General features: G+C 54.4%; 2 protein-coding genes across 12 annotated transcripts in view; one reads left to right on the forward strand and one right to left on the reverse strand.

Moving 5' to 3' along the window:
* DLG4 (discs large MAGUK scaffold protein 4) overlaps nt 1–10062 on the reverse strand; it is a 28046-nt gene extending 17984 nt beyond the window's left edge. For 2 of the 11 annotated variants that reach the window (XM_084763704.1, XM_084763703.1), the window contains exons 1-2: nt 9637–10062; nt 765–929 (exon numbers count right to left, since the gene is read on the reverse strand). In XM_084763704.1, coding sequence (XP_084619830.1) covers nt 765–929; nt 9637–9666 — 195 coding nt within the window. In that variant the 5' untranslated portion in view covers nt 9667–10062. Of the gene's footprint in view, nt 1–764; nt 930–4078; nt 4171–9636 lie in introns of those variants that run through there. The other 9 variants (XM_084763702.1, XM_084763700.1, XM_084763706.1 and 6 more) reach the window with 6 other exon arrangements.
* Nucleotides 10063–12696: 2634 nt separating this feature from the next.
* On the forward strand, nt 12697–17823 carry ACADVL (acyl-CoA dehydrogenase very long chain). The gene is made up of 20 exons (XM_084763724.1): nt 12697–12858; nt 12926–13001; nt 13246–13311; nt 13401–13473; nt 13556–13620; nt 13714–13848; nt 14459–14603; nt 14736–14865; nt 14962–15087; nt 15347–15545; nt 15671–15775; nt 16199–16285; nt 16371–16433; nt 16518–16619; nt 16693–16790; nt 16873–16945; nt 17024–17096; nt 17235–17307; nt 17399–17474; nt 17550–17823. The coding sequence occupies exons 1-20, from the start codon at nt 12797–12799 to the stop codon at nt 17688–17690; spliced, it is 1968 nt and encodes a 655-aa protein (XP_084619850.1). The 5' UTR covers nt 12697–12796; the 3' UTR covers nt 17691–17823.
* Nucleotides 17824–17834: the final 11 nt, after the last annotated feature.

Raw genomic sequence — 17834 nt, forward strand, 5'->3', positions numbered from 1 at the left:
GAAGAGGGAAACCGGGAAAGTGATATGGGAGCTGTAACAGACATAGGACCGACTGCTCCAAGCAGCAGAGGATTGATCGGGCCACAGAGGCCTGGGCTGAGGATCGGAGAGGGGGAAGGAGATGCATGCGTGGGAGGAAGAGAGAGACAGCATCAAGAACCAGCCAGCCAGCCAGCAGGGAGGGAGAAGGGGGGCACAGGAGGGGAGCAAAGGCTGGGGCACAGGAAGAGGCAGAAAGGACCAAGACTCGAAGTCTCAGTCCAGCCAGATGGAAAGAGCTGGAGACACAGGAACAGGCAGAGCCAGGCCCAGAGGCGGAGGTTGGGGGAGGAGGTGGGGAATGGGAGCAAATGAGGGCACCAGGCGCTTGGAACAGAGCTCTGGACAGAGAAAACTGAAGCGGGGGTTGGGGGTGTGAAGGAATAAAGCGCGGCCTGGCCTTGGGGGCACTTCTTGGGGGGTCCATCTACACTCTCAACATACCAAACACACGCAAGGGCACATGCATTCTGGCCTTAGGCTCCGAGCCCACTCCCACTAGCCTGGCCTATTTCTCTTCTGTGAGACCCAAGTGTTCCCAGCATCCATCCCAGGAATCCAGAAGCACACACACCCCCACCCCAGCCACAGGAGCCCAAAATCCAGATGCCAGGCCACCCCCAATCTTTTCCCCCATAGCTTTTTCCCTACCGGCCCTTGGGGATTTGCTGCAGCTCCGAGGCTCCGAGGGCCGCACTGGGGAGGGGGCCGCCAGGGTCTCCTACCTTGAGGGGGAAGAGGTGGGCGTGGCCCACGACCCCGTGGACGGCCTCGAGGTGGGACAAGTTCCTCTCCGCCACGTGCACCAGCTCGGGGGCGTTTACCTGGTTGGGGAGGTGGGCCGGGCTGTGCTCCAGAGGGGGCGTGTCTTCATCTTGGTAGCGGTATTTCTGGGGATGGGGACCCAGGCAGCGTCACCGGGCCAGCCCAGCGCCTTGGGCTCCAGGCGCCCGCCCCGACCGCCTCCTTTTCCCTTAGCAGTGCAGTGCGGAAGGCCCTGGGGCCTGACCAGCTCCTCCCCCCTCCCCCCTTCCCTCTCCTCCAGCCCATTGGCTCCCCTCTCTCCACCCTCCCGACAGTCCCCTCTCCAGCCAAGGCCTCAGCACACCTCTCATCTCTACCCAAGTCCAGGCTCCATCCTCCAACTTCCTACTTCTCATATCCTGGGGCACTGGCCCTTGACCTCGCATCCCCACCACCGTCGTCTTCATACCATTCCCAAGCAAGCCTTCATCTTCCTCTCCTTCCTCTTAAAAGTTCTAGCAGCCGAAGCTCGCACCCTCCTTATCCCCAGGCTCTCTGCGTGCACCACCATTTCCCACTCCCACACTCTAGTTAATGGCCCCCGCTCTGCACTGTCCCCTTATCTTATCACCCCCATGTCCCCCCACAGGTAACCGGCTCTCCAGCACCTTGCATGCCTGAAACAGGCACCAAAGCCAGGTACTTAGGCTAGAAGGGGCTTGCCTTTAGCGGCCCCTGGGCAGGACAAAGCTAAGCCTGGCCCACCCCCTCCTTCACTGGCCTCACTAGTCCTCGTGTACTCGGCAAAGCGGCCCCAGAAGCTAGCCAGCTAATCCGGATATACTAGGCAGGAATAGGATGGGGGAGGGTGGGCACAGAGGGAGGACGGTGGGGGAGGGGTCACAGATGGGTGTCAGCCCCCACCCCCCATTGAGGAAGATGATGCACTGTTGAGACTGAATGTCTGTTCTCCCTCTGAGTTTTGGAGGTAAAAGACTCAACATGTCTCACCCTACCAGCTGCTAGGATAAGATCCTCCGACACCACCAACAACAGTAAACCAGATTAGCGGGGAGTCCGGGGGGGAGGGGGGGGCCGGCGGCAGTGAAGGGCAGTAAGTCAACCTGGCTCCCCTGCTGTGCGCGCATCTGCCCCTGCTGTGCCCTTCTAGGCCCCTCCACTCCAGAGTTGACGCCCACAGCAGCTGACCTGTCAAAACTCCAGACCCAGGGAAGAAGGAAAGAGCAGGTCTTGCTCAGGGACTGAAGAGAACAGAAGGGCCAGCACTCGGGAGGCAGTGGCAGGTGGATGGCTGTGAGTTCGAGGCCAGCCTGGTCTACAAAGCGAGTCCAGGACAGCTAAGGCTACACAGAGAGACCCTGTCTCAAAACACCAAAGGTGGTGGGGAAGAGGCGGGGGCTACTCCACCTGGGCAGACTTTCCTTCCCAAGGTCTCTGGGAAACTGGGGGTATCAACATTTGGAGGGCAACAGTGGCAGGATCAAGTGGAAGGAAGTCCATCAAGGACAGCTGCTGCCTGATGCTAGAGACATGATGGATCAAGCTGACTGTAGATTAAGGATACAGTAAGAGAATCAGGGGAGGAAAATGGTCCTGTCAGCAAAAGACTCTCACACCAGGACCCAGCAGGAGGTTGCTAGTGTTAAAATAGCCCTCTAAGCATGATGGGCCACGTACACCTTTAATCCCAGTGCTTGGGAGGCAGAGGCCTTTAGTCCCAGTGCTTGGGAGGCAGAGGCCTTTAGTCTCAGTGCTTGGGAGGCAGAGGCCTTTAACCCCAGTGCTTGGGAGGCAGAGGCCTTTAGTCTCAGTGCTTGGGAGGCAGAGGCCTTTAACCCCAGTGCTTGGGAGGCAGAGGCAAGCAGACCTCTGACAATTCGAGGCCAGCCAAGTCTTTATAGAAAGTTCCAGGACAGCCAGATTACATAGCGAGACCCTGTCTTAATAAATAAATACAGTAAACAAACAAAAACACTCTACATGTCTGAAGAGTCTTAATGAAGGAAAATGTGGCTCACCAAGTCCGGGTCACAGACTTAGAGAATGCTAAACCCTAGGTGTCGATGCCGTGGGCAGATAAAAATATAGTGGGGGAAAGTCTGGCATGGTAGAATACATTTAAATCTCTGCTCTGGAAGTAGAGGCAGAAGGGTTAGAATTTCAAGGTCCCCCGTGGCTACTTAGTGAGTTCAGGTCCAGCCAAAACCCTATCTTAACCCTCCTCCCGAAAAAAGCAAGAGAAAAGGAAAGTAAGGAGAGCGCAGGCAACACGGCCCTCCCCGAAGGCAGAGGGTCAGCAGCCTGACCCCTGCCCAAGCTGAGGGATAGTGCTCCAGAGCCGTAAATGCCAACAGGAGTTGCCCCAAATTCCCTGCAAAATAGATTAAGCAGGACCAAAACTTGCACCTCCCAAGTTTTGGAGAACTTGAACCCAATGTCTTCACGGTCACCCACACTTAACAGGAAATGTCTACATCTAAGGGACTGCCAGGTGCACCAAAGAAAATGGAGGCATGAGGGGAGACGAGCATCATTTATTCTAGACAGGGGAGAAAGGTGATCCTTTGTCACAGCGAGTCCCACGTCTCCCTGTTCCACCCCTGTGGTGGGGAGGGAGGGACACGTGCCTGGCACTAAAGAACCGGCTTTGGAGACTGAGAGACAATGTGAGTGAGAATAGGGAGCCTAAGTTCTCAAAATGTGGCTGGGAGAGTTAGGGCCTCTGCTCAGTCCTGGGAATTTTACACTGAGAAAGGGCTCTCAAGGGGTAGGCATGGCAGGACAAGTCTGACATTGCAAACATGGGGGTGGGGTGGGGAGGCAGACCCCTCTCGGTCCTAGGTTACAGCCTAGCTGAAGCCAAACAGGAGGGAGGCCACATCTCCTATAACCACCGAGATGCAGGGCCCTGACTGGCACTCCATGCTATTGGGGCAAGTCTGTACCCCCAATATATTAGGACTTGAAACAAGGATGAGACCCGAGAGTAGGGCTCGAATGACGTCCCTGGTGTTCACTCCCCCTACCTTCAAAGCCCCAGCTGCACAGAATGACCCGGAGCCGGGTGTTGCACCCCAAAAATAGAGGGGTATGGGTTAAAGTGGATGACAAGAGGTAGAACCCACTGCGCCCGCTTTCAAGAAGTTGCAACCCAGAGAGACCCCACGCCAAGCAGAGGGAAGAGCAACAGCATTTGAAGCTCGCATCCTGAGACTGGGGGGGGGGGGTGTCTGGGAAGAGGGAAGCGGGCCGGATCCCGTACCGCGGCACGTACCACGCAGAGACACATGGAGGCGAATCTGTTCCGAGCCGACATGGAGAAAGGGGAGGGGGGCTAAGGGGAGGGTATGGATGGGATAGCAAGGGTGCTGGGTTGGGGGAGGGGGAGGGGTAGAGGGGGCGGGGGCTGCGGCGGCCGCGGCGACAGGAGGCTGCGGCCAGGGAAGGGGGGGGCGGCGCCTGCGCAGTACGGGAGAGCGTCATGATGGGACAGAGGGTGAGGGAGACCCTCTTGGCTACCAACTTCTTCCCCGCTGTCTTCAACTCCCCACGGTCTACTCTTATTTCAACCCCTCTACAAATGCTGGCATTTGTAAAAAAAAAAAAAAATTAGCAATTTATCTTTCTGGTTCTCAGGGACCCCCTAATTCCATCTAATTCTCCACCACCCCCAAAACACTGGACTTCTAAGTATTACAAAACCTCACTGTGAGCCTGGCATGGTGGCGCACACCTTTAATCCCAGCACTCGGGAGGCAGAGGCAGGCAGATCGCTGTGTGTTCGAGGCCAGCCTGGTCTACAAAGTGAGTCCAGGACGGCCAAGGCTACACAGAGAAACCCTGTCTCGAAAAACCAAAAACAAACAAACAAACAAACAAACAAAAACCCACAAAAAACAAAAAACCCAAAAACCGCACTGTGGACCTCATCAGTATTTTACTCTTAGGCTACAGGGGAGGCAGCAGCATTTCTCCCTACCACTTGTGAGAACTATTGGGAATCTCACAAGGCCCCACTCTAAGCCTCTCGCTGTAAACATCCAGTAAGATTCCAAAGCACCTGACAGAGTCCCTGCAGACCATCCACCCCATAGGTAGACAGTGGCTCTTCAAGTGTTTAAAGAACCACAGATCTTCGATGTGCTCTCAAATTGATATGCCCTTTAAATCATTCCTTTAGAAGTCCAATCTGAGCCAGGCATGGTGGCGCATACCTTTAATCCCAGCACTCGGGAGGCAGAGGCAGGTGGATCACTGTGAGTTCGAGGCCAGCCTGGTCTACAAAGAGAGTCCAGGTCAGCCAAGGCTACACAGAGAAACCTTGTCTGGAAAAAACCAAAAGCAAACAAACAAACAAACAAGTCCAATCTGTCCCCTAGGCCACCACTAGTGTGGCCACCACTAATGACCCTAACATTAATAGATTACCTTTGGCTAACAAACATCCAAATAAGGTCTCTTCACATTTTGTTAGGAGTTTCCTTCTCCAAATCACTAAACAGAATGATATATATTCCTAAGTCACCAACCTCCAAATCTCACCAGGACCCAATTTTGAGTATTATTTTTTTTTTTTAAACCAACTTTTTTTTTTTTTTTGGTTTTTCGAGACAGGGTCTCTCTGTGTAGCATTGGCTGTCCTGGACTCACTTTGTAGACCAGGCTGGCCTTGAACTCACAGCGATCCGCCTGCCTCTGCCTCCCGAGTGCTGGGATTAAAGGCGTGCGCCACCACGCCCGGCTACTTGAGTATTATTTAATCTACTTTAAAGCAAATCTTCCAAATCCAATTGCAGTCTTCTCAAATTATACCCAAACTCTTGCCTTATGTTAACAAATATTTTATCTTTTATTTAAATTTGTATTACATTTATCTGTGTGTGTGCCACAGCATGTGTGGGGACGTCAGGACAATTTTAGGGGGAGTTGGTTCTCTCCTTCCACTATGTGAGTTACAAGGATTCAACTCTGGTCATCAGGCTGTGACAGCAAGTGCCTTTGCCCGCATCGGTGTGTGGTTGAGGGTGACCTTGAACTCCTGATCCTCCTGCCTCCACTTCCCAAGATCTGGGATTACAGGCATAAGCCACCATATCTAACTATTCTTTGCCCTTCATATTAGTAAACTACTTTTTTTCTGGTGGCTCCCCCGCCACGCCCTGTCCCATTTCAACATCCTCTCTGTGATTCTGAGCTACATTTTTGTTGGAAGATTTGCTCCCAAATATATCTTTTTTTTTTTTTTACACCCAAAAGGGGAAGGAAAATAAAGCACCAGGCTAAACATGGTGGTGCACGTCTTTAGCCTCAGCACGTGGGAGATAGGCAGGCCAGCCTCTGTGAAGCCCAGGAAAACCTGGCCTACATAGTGAGACCCTGTCTCAAAATAATAATTTTATCAGTGATCTGGACTGCAACTTACAGTGATCCACAAATCTTTCACAATGCCCTAAACTGTTATTTCAGTCTTCCATCCTTTCCCAAACTCCTGAACTTGCGAGTTATCTCTCCCAGATATCCAGTGAACGTCCACCTCTCTGCGAGGGTTCTCCCCAAATCAACTGCCTACAGTGAATAAAATTCCCATTTAAGGCAAAAGGCATTAAGGGGCTCTAGAGAATCTGTTAGGTAAGACCCCAAGATGAATCCCCACATCAATGTCCTAGTTTCATATCTAAATAAATGCATGGATCCTCAGAAAGAACCAATGCGGAACGGGCTCGGACTCAAAATTCTTTTTTAGTCTAGAAAACACATAGGCTCTGCTTCTCCACCAGTAGGCGCTATGTACTATTAAGACCCTCTCCCATCCCCCATTTCCTTTTTCCCTCCATTTTCCGTTTCCCCGTTGCCTGGCAACGCAGCAACCAAGGACTTTTCCGTCGCCTAGCAACTGTCTCCCTGGAACATAGAACTGAGGTAGGAGGGGTACTCTGATGAAATCTGAACAGGCCTCCATCTTAGGAAAACTGAGACGTCATATCTCCAACCCACGGATTCTCCTTTCCTAAGACCCCCCGCATCCCGCAGTTACTTGGACTACGGCCACACGAACCCAGTCTCCTTTCCGTACAGGAACCACACCCCGCCCCTACACGGTCAGTCCCGCCCTCATTTTGGTCCGGCAACCTAGTCCCTCCCCTTTCTGAGGGTTGTTGCCCGCCTCCTCCGATAGAGTAAGCCGACCCCGCCCACCTGCTCTGTGAAACCACGCCCTCTCCGCTTCCCGCCCATTCGCTCCCCCGGCCTCGCCCACACTCTCCTTCTGCCACGCCCCTGCCGACCAATGAATGAAGCTATTGGCCACATTGCCCCGCCCCCAGCATCTTAGTTTTGCCCAATAAAGACCACCTAGAGGGCTTAACACCTTCGCCTCCGGGGGGCCCCTGGCCAAATAACCCCTATCTTTTCCCTACTTTTCCCCCAGCCCCCATTTGTTCTGCTCCGCCCTCCGCCACCCTCGCCCGGCCCTCAAGTCCGCTACGCAACTTCAGTCGTCGCTGGTTACCATGGCAACTGCGGCAGCAGCACGGGGAGAAGGGGGAGGGACGGGGGCGGAGTGGGAGAAAGCTGCTCAGAGATAGAGATACTGGCAGAGATCTGGGTACCGAATAAGACTCAGTGATAGCTGTAAAGCAGAGTTTTTTACAGAGCACAGGGTTGAGCACGAATTAAGTATTCAATAAATGTTCCTTAAATTACCGCAGCAGTTCATAAATATAGGCAGCGAAAGATGGGAGGGCTATCAAACAGACTAAGATAGCTCAGTGACTACAAAGGCTGAGCACTCCCAATCCCACCCCCCAGCATTTCCGTAGGGCAAAAGCCATGTGCCCCCTGCTGGTTCTTCCTGGGCCTTCGGCGGCTGGCCTGGATTGAGTGGAACCACAACTCCCAACAGTCCTTAGGACAACCACACTCTACCACTGAGAGATCTTGTACCTCAAGGCCTTATGGGAGTTGGAGTCCCTCCATCCTGAGGCTGACAAGTTTTCTGGCCATGAATGTGTCTAACCTGGGTCTCCAAACCTCAGTAAGGCCCCAATGCATGATCCTCTCTGCAAACCCCCTGCCTCCAGGGATGCTCAATCATGTGCTCCATCGAACACACATGAGTGTGGAACAGAGAAATGAATAAATACATCCACCCAGAATAGTTACCAGTGAGGGCAAGCCCCTCACCCTCACTGGCATCCGTGTGTTCACGTGTTAGAAGCAGAACCCACACATTTCAGTGGGCTTTCTATATACATCTGTACACAGGTGACAACAGCTAGGGAGACAAGGCCAAAGATCAGGCCTAAGGGCAGAGGATAACAAGAGCACAGGCAGACACTGGCTGAAGGAGGGCCAGAAAAACTGAGGCACAAAAATCCACTGAAAACTACAGGAAGCAACCTGGAAGAAAGCCCAAAACCCACAGAACAGGAGAAAACCAAGCAGCCCTGTGGATGAGGTGAGCGATATGGATCTAAAGCCTTTAGCCCCCAATCTCTAATCATGGTCACACGTGCACAATGCATGTGTATACACATGTGTGAGTTTGTGGCAGGGAACATGTGTGTCCTCAGCTTCCTCCCATAAGAAGCTGCAGTTCCCACTAAATATAACCCCCTCCCCAGCCTGTGACTCACCCGGACCCCGCCTCCCCCGGCCCCCACTTCCTGTCCCACCCCCCCAGCCCCCAGCTGCCTGCCACCCAAGCTCCCACCACACACCAGGCGTTCAGCTTTGCCAGCCCCAGAGTCTGGGAGCAAACGACCTAAGGCTGCTTGGGTTCTGCATCCCAGATCTCCCATTGATTCCAGGCTCTAAGCGCAGGGACAGCGTGTACCCCGGCGTGGGTCGCGGCTCTGCTAGCCCTGCCCTCCTCCTACACCTTTTTTTATCCCAGTGGACTCTTTACCCCATAAGTCTTCAGAGACTCTTAGGTCCAGGTGTCCCCCCAAGAGTCAGGGTAACAATCTCCCCACATCTGCTCTCCTGGTTTCCTGACCAGGGCTGGATGAAATTTGGGAGATGGGACTACTGGGCACCTGCCTTGGCTACCCCCAAATGTTGTGCTACCCACATGGTCTCCCTCCTCATCTGCCTTCTCTCTACCCTCTCACCACAAACATCTCAGCTTTCCCAGCCTTCTAGCACCTATGGGAGTCACCCAAATCCGAATCCCACCTGGCCCGTTCTCCCAGGGAGATCTGTAGCAGGCCCATACCTCCGACAACTCCCAGGTCAGTCTATTCCACATAATTAAACTCTAAATTAACGAATCCTTTAAGGCAGGAGAATATCTGCCCCAAGATGGTCTATTTCCTGAAGGCCCACCCTTACCTGCCAACTGACACCCCCACAGAAGGCAGTCACTCACAACCGGTAACCTTTAGCCTCATGCCAAGAGAGCCCCAAAACTGGTCTACCTCCAGAAACCAGCGTTTTTTGCCCAGGAAAGAAGACACCCCGCACCCCCGACACACACACATAGCCCACCTTCCCACATATATGAGCAGAGCTCCCATGTGATCCAGGCAGGCTTCTCCTTAAATACATTGCCCTCAAAACAGTGCTGGTGAACACCAAAGCTACCATGCCACCCCCAAAACCAAATTCTCCATGTCTCTATAGGTACAAAATGATCACTCCAGGAGGCACCTGTGGCCAAATCCATCCTTTTTCTCAGATGTGAACCCCAAAACTAAATTGTGACCCCTCTAATATATATTACTTCAGACGTTCTCACGCCAGTGTCTGCAGCCCTAGATAAGGCCTGCCAACCCCACTCCACAGACCCATCACCTGCTCCCCCTCCCCACTGCACCCCCCAATCGTGCTTACCTTGGTTGTCACTATACAGAGACAGTCCATGTTGGGGGGCCTGGCCGCGGCGGCGAGTAGGGGGCTCTGACTTCATTGGAGTTTTGTTCCTCCCCTCGGTGGGTTCTCACCCCTCCCCCCTCCGCACCCCACTTTTGCAGGGGGGGCCAGGATGGGGGGAGGGGTGAGAGGGGAAGGAGAAGGTTGGAGAAGAGGAGGGGAGGGGAGCGTGGAAGGGAGGGGGGACCCTAAAAAGGGCTCCCCAGTAGAGGGGAGGGGGCTGGAGGAGCACACCTCGATTCTCAGGAGGGGCAGGGGCACCGGGGGCTGGCAGCCCCGGAGTTCTGGGGCTGGGGCATGAGCTGGGGTGGGGGAGGGGAGCTGGATTTCGGGAAGCCCCGGGGTATGCGGGGGTCTTGCCAAACGGCCAGGGGCTAGGGGCCGTGGCGGGGGAGTGGGGTGGGGGGGGGTTGGAGATGGCAGCGGCCGATGAAGCCGCGGAGCCGAGGAGGGAAGGGGAGAGAGGAGGAGAGAGGAAGCAGGGGAGGGAGGGAGGGAGCTAGGAGCCAGAATGGGGGGGTGCCTTGGCAGTGTTAACTCCTTCACTGCCGGCAGGAACCCGGATAATGGGAAAGGAGATAGAAGCCCAAGCAGAGAGGCCCTACGGCAAACATGGAGACCTGGCTAGCCTCGGTGATGACGGCGAAGACACGGAGGATGGATTTCATTCCTGAGAGGGAAAGGGCCCACTACTGCGGGGAAGGGAGCATCCCTGGTTGTTTGGGCGCAGTGTGGGGTAGGGTCTGAAGGAGGGGCTGGCAGCAGAGAATCCCCGGAGGCCTAGTTCTTCCCTAGGATTCACAGGAAGAAGTCTGAAAAGTAATTAGTTGTGGCCTGGACTCTGGTGCTGAAATTGGGGCAATCTAAGAAAGGGGTGAAGAAAGGAGAAAGGGGTACAGGGCTGGCTGACCACAGAAAGAGCACTCTCCGTGTCCCACACCTCAGTCAGCATTCAGGCGTGTGCTGCCAAGGCCCCTAAGTCTGAGTTTAAAATTAGCAAGAATGTGTGCACCCCTCCAGTCCTGCCAGCTCCAGCAGTCAGGAGGCCATGCAACCCCCTTCATCCCCTTACCTGACTCTCTGAGATGGAAGCCTCGTAATAATCCAGGATGTCTGTCACAAGAACAGAACTAAGTCACCCTCCCACACCCTGGGCTCCTCTGGTCACCCCTGCTACCCATGGCTTAGCTAGGATGGCTGCTCTCTTCCTGGGAGGGCACAGGGGGAGAACTCTACACCAGCCACAGCCTGGACCAGACACTCTGCAGGCTTCCAACCAGCCCAGAACCGGTAACACTTGACCTCAAGGCCCAGGCAGTCCTTTCCACTGTGGTCCCTCAGAGCCCTGCCATTACTCACCCAGCAAGGCCTGGAAGAGGTCACTGTGCAGCACCGTGAGGAGGGGAGGTGCCCACCGCAACAGTGGGGGCGCCAGGAGCCAGAGGGCTGACCTGGGAGCTGGAGAGAAGCAAGTGACAAAGGGTGGAGACCAAGCCACTTACACACGTAATCATCTAAGGTTCCCCAGCCTGTGCGCTTTCACCCTGGACCTCATGGAGAGACTCAGGAAGAGAACCTGCTCCCGGACCCCATCAGAGATCCGGATCTCCCCTCCAAAGACCCGTCTTTTTTTTTTTCACCTCTTGTTCTCTGGGACATCTCTCTTCTCTCGCTTTAATCTCCCTAATCCGCCAAGACTGAAGTGAGCTGCCTTCTCCCTACGCAGCTGCACTTGTAGTTGGTAAAGTGGCCAGGCCACACGGTCATTCTTCCGCGAGTCCCCTAGGAGCGACCTTGCCCCACACAGTGTACCTCCCCAAAGGCCAGGCATAATTTTACTACTTTCCTGAGAATGGGAAAGAGGGTTTTCTCTAAGGTAGTCCCAGCAAGCCAGAAGAATGTTTAAGCTGAGCCGGGGCTGACCACGGTGAGCATCGGGAGGCGGTGGGCAGTGGCTCACTGGCTAAGGGGCTTTTCTGCCACACACAAACAAACAAACTTTGATGAGGCTGGAAAGATGGTTCAGCAATTAAGAGCATTTGCTGCTCTCGCAGAGGACCTGTGTTCAGTTTCCAGCGCCCACATACATGGTTGTGCACAACTGTCTATAACTCAGTTCTAGGGGATGAGATGCCCTCTTCTGACCTCAGCAGGTACTAGGCAGGCATGCCGTGTGTGTGTGTATGTGTGTGTGTGGATCACTCTTGCACATAAAAATTAAAAATAACATAATAAACATCTAAAAATTAAAGAAATACATATTGCTGTTCCAGAGAAGACCTGAGCTCTGCTCTCAGCGCCCATGTCAGGAGACTCACAACTGCCTGTGACTCCAGCTCCAGGAGGGACCATTGTCACTGGCTTCTACAGGCGCTGCACCCATGTGCAAGTTCCCACATACACATGCACACATAATTAGAATAAAATACTTTTTAAAAGGAGTATAAATTACTTGGGGCTTGCGTATTTAGAGTTTTTACTTTAACAGGGTCTATGTGGCCTCGGATTCAAGACGATCCTGACTCAGTCTCCCCCAGAGTCCATGAAAGAGACCAGAGGCTCCTACTGCGTGCTTTGAGAAGTGTTTGAGTTGGTGAGACCACCTAGATCGCAGAATTTGCTTAGCGCACACTCCAGCTTGAGTCCGCCACACCATTCCCCTCTTTATTTGCTGGAGACATTTTCCGAGTAACCCAGGCCTCTGCATCTGACATTTACCTTACCTCTCCCTTCTGACTTGAGGTAGAAAATCCTCCCTGCAGTCTACTTCCATCCCTCTGCCTTAGTCACTTAAACTCCTCCCTCTCTCGCTCATCTTATCTTTCTTTTTTTTTTTTTTCCCTAAGCGGGTGAGACTTTAGTTCAGACCAGCGGCTCTAAAGAGTTTGGGTAAGAAAAAAAAAAACCCAGATAGATTGAAGATCGATCACTCTAGGTCAATCAGTCTACAGGGACCGGGTGCACGCGGAACTTCAGTTCCCACCATGCACTGGGGCCCTAAAGACCACGCCCCCACCACGCCGCATTGCATTGTGGAGCATGAGTCAGGGCCCAGACACACAACCTTTGGACAGAGACGCAGGGAGAGGTCAGCGGTCAAGTTTTCAGCGGCGGATTGGACATGCAGTCAGCTCGGATGACCCCGAGTATGGGGCGACAGCTGCTGCGGCTGGGGGCCCGAAGGTCCGTATGTGCCAGGGGGACAGTGGGTCTGGTCACAGGGGCAGGACTCAACCCCGACTCTTTACAGCTCGCGATCTACTGTGCTTCTGGGACAGCCCTGGCCTGCCTCTGCCCAGCGACTTTATGCCAGCGAAGCCACTCAGGTAAGTGACAACGATGAAAGAGAAGAGCAGAGAAACGGTAGTCGCCAGCTCCCACGAGTCTGCGACCGACAGGGGTCTCTCTCTTCGTCCCAGCCACCTGGTGACAGTTCTGGCACCGAAAGTAGGGGAAAGGGCAAGCCAGGGTGCCCTAGTGAGAAAGTAGGGGAAAAGGCACACTTCCTAGGCTGTGTTCTCCCCAACACCTACCTCTACCCAGTCTTAACTGCTACGCTCCCCTCCCCAGGCGGTTCTGGACAAGCCAGATACCCTCGCCTCTGATGCGCCCACCAGAGAAAAACCAGCCAAGACGGTAAGTGGCTCAGAAACTGGATTGACATTTATAAGCCAGGAGTAAGTTCAGCCCAATCAGCTTCTGAAACTCTTTCCTTCCTCGCCCAGGAATCTAAGTCCTTCGCCGTGGGGATGTTCAAAGGCCAGCTTACCACTGATCAGGTGTTCCCGTACCCATCTGGTGAGCGGAGGGCTAGTCAGAGGCAACGTGGGCAGGGCAGCCTCCCTTCCTGACTAGCCTGTTCTCCTTTCCCGTCCTGCAGTGCTTGATAGAGAACAGACACAATTCCTCAAAGAGCTGGTCGGGCCAGTGGCCCGGTTCTTTGAGGTAAGGGATGCCGGGGCACAGTCCCTCTTGGGGTAGGCAGGTGTTAAGGAGCTTCAGGGAGCCTCTGAATATGGGATCCTATTCCTTGCCCAGGAAGTGAACGACCCCGGCAAGAATGACTCCTTGGAGCAGGTAGAGGAGACCACGCTGCAGGGCCTCAAGGAACTGGGGGCATTTGGTCTGCAAGTACCCAGTGAGCTGGGCGGCCTGGGCCTCTGCAATACCCAGGTGAGAGGTCTCCCTGTTAACTAAGACCCCACATTGCTCCAACTTTGGCTCATGCACTACTAGGGCCCAAGTGAGTAGCCAGGACTTACTGTCTGCCTGCTCTATTACTCCACTGTCTATACATCATCCTCTGAAAACATCATCTATGTGCAGTCCACCAGGACCATGGACCTAACCCTGGGTCCCACGTCTTTAGGGTAGTGATGGGCAGTCTTCCCATCAAGACTAAGGGCAGGTGGGCATAGTAGTGAACACCTTTAATGCCAGTGCAGTGGAGGCAGAGGCAGGTAGAGTCTGAGGCCAGCCTGGTTTACAGAGCATGTTTCAGGCTAATTGGAGCTACATAGTGGGACCCTATCTCAAAAAACAAAACTCCCAAAGATCTAGGACCTTTGCCACCCCAGCTCCTGTTTCCCTGCAAAGGATTCCAGGGCCCATGCACGTTAGGCAAGTGCCCTACCATTCAGCCACCCCACCACTACACCTGTGTCCTTTCTACTCTGACCCCACTTTACTACTATATGCCACGCAGTGATGGCCCAGGTCAGGCTCTGTCCTGTTGCCCATACACTGCTGTTGAGGGCAAGTGCGATGCCACCTTCCCCTGCAGTATGCTCGCTTAGCGGAGATTGTAGGCATGCACGACCTTGGCGTCAGCGTGACCCTGGGAGCTCACCAGAGCATCGGTTTCAAAGGCATCCTGCTCTATGGCACAAAGGCCCAGAAAGAGAAATACCTCCCCAGAGTGGCATCCGGTAAGGCCACCCTAAGGAGACCTAGGGGTATGGGATGTGACACTGCTCATGGTGTCGCTGTCGGGGACAGTGTGAGGAGGGCACAGGTTTGGTAGTCTGCATTCCAAGTAAACCTGCTCTCTCCTTCACCAGGGCAGGCTTTGGCAGCTTTCTGCCTCACGGAGCCCTCGAGCGGGTCCGATGCAGCCTCCATCCGTAGCTCAGCCGTACCCAGCCCTTGTGGAAAGTATTATACTCTCAATGGAAGCAAGATCTGGATCAGGCAATAATCCATTTCTTCTCTTCTTCCCTTCAGCCCAACTCTCTGACTTCACCGCACTGAACCCCTCACCACACTAAACATCTCATTTTTCCACAGCAACGGGGGCCTGGCAGACATTTTCACGGTCTTCGCCAAGACGCCAATTAAAGATGCAACCACTGGGGCTGTGAAAGAGAAGATCACAGCTTTTGTAGTGGAAAAGAGCTTTGGAGGGGTTACCCAGTGAGTGAGCCTGGGGAAAATACGGAAGAACCAAGCAAGGGCAGAGCACTGGGCTCTTAAAAGTATATGGTGGCTACAGGTCACACTGGGGCTGTTTATATACAAGAGCCACAGGAGGTGCTACCCTGTGTTCCCCCAAGGAAACGGAGTGCCCACCTCTTCACTGGCTGGGGCGTTCCTCACCACTCCTAAGGATTGTACAGGCCACTTCCCAGACAGCAACCTATGTCCACCTCAACCCTCCCGCCTGCCTTTTCAGAGGACCCCCTGAGAAGAAGATGGGCATCAAAGCATCCAACACGACATCTGTCTTCTTCGATGGAGTGAAGGTGCCGTCAGAGAACGTGCTGGGGGAGGTGGGAGACGGCTTCAAGGTTGCTGTCAACATCCTCAACAACGGAAGATTCGGGATGGCTGCAACCCTAGCAGGCACCATGAAAGCCATCATCGCCAAGGCGGTGCGTCCTGTCTCAGTTCTAGCTAGCTTGAATCGCCTTCTGCACATGTCCGTGCCCGCCCGCCCCCTCACATAGGTCTCCAACCCACCCAGCACCACAGGTGGGACACATGTGCCTTCTTTCAGGTGGAGCATGCTACTAATCGCACTCAGTTTGGGGACAAAATTCACAATTTTGGGCTGATCCAGGAAAAGCTGGCTCGGATGGCCATTCTGCAGTATGTGACTGAGGTAAGGGCCTCCTGTCCCCCTCTCCCTGGAGCCCTATGGCTTTCTTCACAGTTGGGTCAGACTACAACCCCCAGCAGCACCTGGGGCAGTGGGTCTCCAGCTTTACACCAATGCCCTAGGGGATGCGAGGAGGCATAGTCAGGTCAGCTTCTGAAGGAGAGTGCTGCTGCTGTGCTAAGTGCTCCCCCAGATGTGCCAAGCACTAATTTTACCCAGCCCTTTAACAAGTATGAAGCCTTGAGGCCCCTAACTTGCCAAATCAGAGGGCCAGATAGCGGGTGTCTTTGACCTGACCAGGGGGTTAGAGTGAATACGGGCTGTGGGGGGACATCAGAGCTGGTCCTGCTGGTTTGAGTAGGAACCGTCCTGTCTGATGCAGCCCTTTCCTGTTTTCTTTCCCATGTCCTAACCACCCTCACTCAGTCCATGGCGTACATGCTGAGTGCCAACATGGACCAGGGATTCAAAGACTTCCAGATAGAGGCGGCCATCAGCAAAATCTTTGGCTCGGTGAGGACCCAGGCATGGTGGAAGGGCAGAGTCCACTTTAGGATCTCAGCCCCAAAACCAAACTCATTTGGTTCTCTGTCCTCAGGAGGCGGCCTGGAAAGTGACAGACGAGTGCATCCAAATAATGGGGGGCATGGGCTTCATGAAGGTACCGAGCATTCCTCAGCCCGGGGCAGCCGCAAGTGCAGGCAGCCGCAGCTCAGCAGGGGTGTATGCGTCTTCCCTATGCTAGGAACCCGGCGTGGAGCGCGTGCTCCGAGATATTCGTATCTTCCGGATCTTTGAAGGGACGAACGACATTCTGCGACTGTTTGTGGCTCTGCAGGGCTGCATGGTGAGAGGAGGGGTAAGCAGGGAGAGGAACTGTGAAGGGCGCTGAGCACCCACTGGTGCCCCCCCCCCCACAGGACAAAGGGAAGGAACTGACCGGGCTGGGCAACGCCCTGAAGAACCCCCTGGGAAACGTGGGCCTCCTGATAGGAGAAGCGGGCAAACAGCTGAGGCGGTAAGCGCGGGCCAGGGCCAGGGCCAGGGGAAGGCAGGACGGCGCCAAGCAACTGACCAGCCGGTCTTCTGCTCCCTCCCAGGCGTACAGGGATGGGCAGCGGTTTGAGTCTCTCGGGAGTTGTCCACCCAGAGTTAAGTCGCAGCGGTGAACTGGTGAGTGGCCTTGGAGCGGAGCCTGCGGCAGTGGGCTGCCTGCTGCTTCCGAGCTCTGAGACTCTCTTGTCTCTTCAGGCAGTGCAGGCTCTGGAGCAGTTTGCCACTGTAGTGGAGGCCAAGCTGATGAAGCACAAGAAAGGGATCATCAGTGAGTGAGCTGCAGGCCCCTCCCTCCTGCCGCAGCCCCGCCCTCACACTGATAGCCCCGCCCTCAAAGATGGCCCCACCCTCACACTGATAAGCCCCGCCCTCACACTGATGAGCCCCACCCTCATCTACCTGACAGATGAGCAGTTCCTGCTGCAGCGCCTGGCAGATGGAGCCATTGACCTCTATGCCATGGTGGTGGTTCTCTCCAGGTAAGACAGAGTGTTAAGCGTGGGAGGCTTGAGCCACAGTGGCTTGGCCAGCACCACAGCTCAGGACTGTCAACCTCCTGTCTCCTTACAGAGCCTCAAGGTCCCTGAGTGAGGGCCACCCCACAGCACAGCATGAGAAAATGCTCTGTGACAGCTGGTGTATTGAGGTGAGCCTTGGGGCTCCACAGCGCAGGTGGGCATTCCAGACACAGGCCGGACTGACCCTCTCCTTCCCTCCCCAGGCTGCAACACGGGTCAGAGAAAACATGGCTAGCCTGCAGTCCAACCCTCAGCAGCAGGAGCTCTTCCGTAATTTCAAAGGCATCTCCAAGGCCATGGTGGAGAGTGGTGGTGTTGTCACCAGCAACCCCCTTAGAGTCTGATACTCCCAATCAGGCCTAGCATGGTTATGTGCCTTACGCCAACATACAGGCCCCCTTTGTGGGGGCCCTGGCTCCCCTGTTTGTTCTCTGGAGTATTTACTGCCTTAAGAACAGTAAATTTTCTACTAAGTCACTCTTTGCTAC

Source organism: Acomys minous (assembly GCF_964271855.1).
Source record: "Acomys minous genome assembly, chromosome: 16".
Lineage (NCBI taxonomy): Eukaryota > Metazoa > Chordata > Mammalia > Rodentia > Muridae > Acomys > Acomys minous.

Excerpts from the sequence above, each read along its gene's own strand:
- ACADVL (XM_084763724.1), top strand. The coding sequence starts at position 12,797 with ATGCAGTCAGCTCGGATGACCCCGAGTATGGGGCGACAGCTGCTGCGG. Across the intron at positions 12,859-12,925 it reads CTGCGGCTGGGGGCCCGAAG|CTCGCGATCTACTGTGCTTC; the intron begins GTCCGTATGTGC and ends GACTCTTTACAG. Across the intron at positions 15,088-15,346 it reads AGCTTTGGAGGGGTTACCCA|AGGACCCCCTGAGAAGAAGA; the intron begins GTGAGTGAGCCT and ends CTGCCTTTTCAG.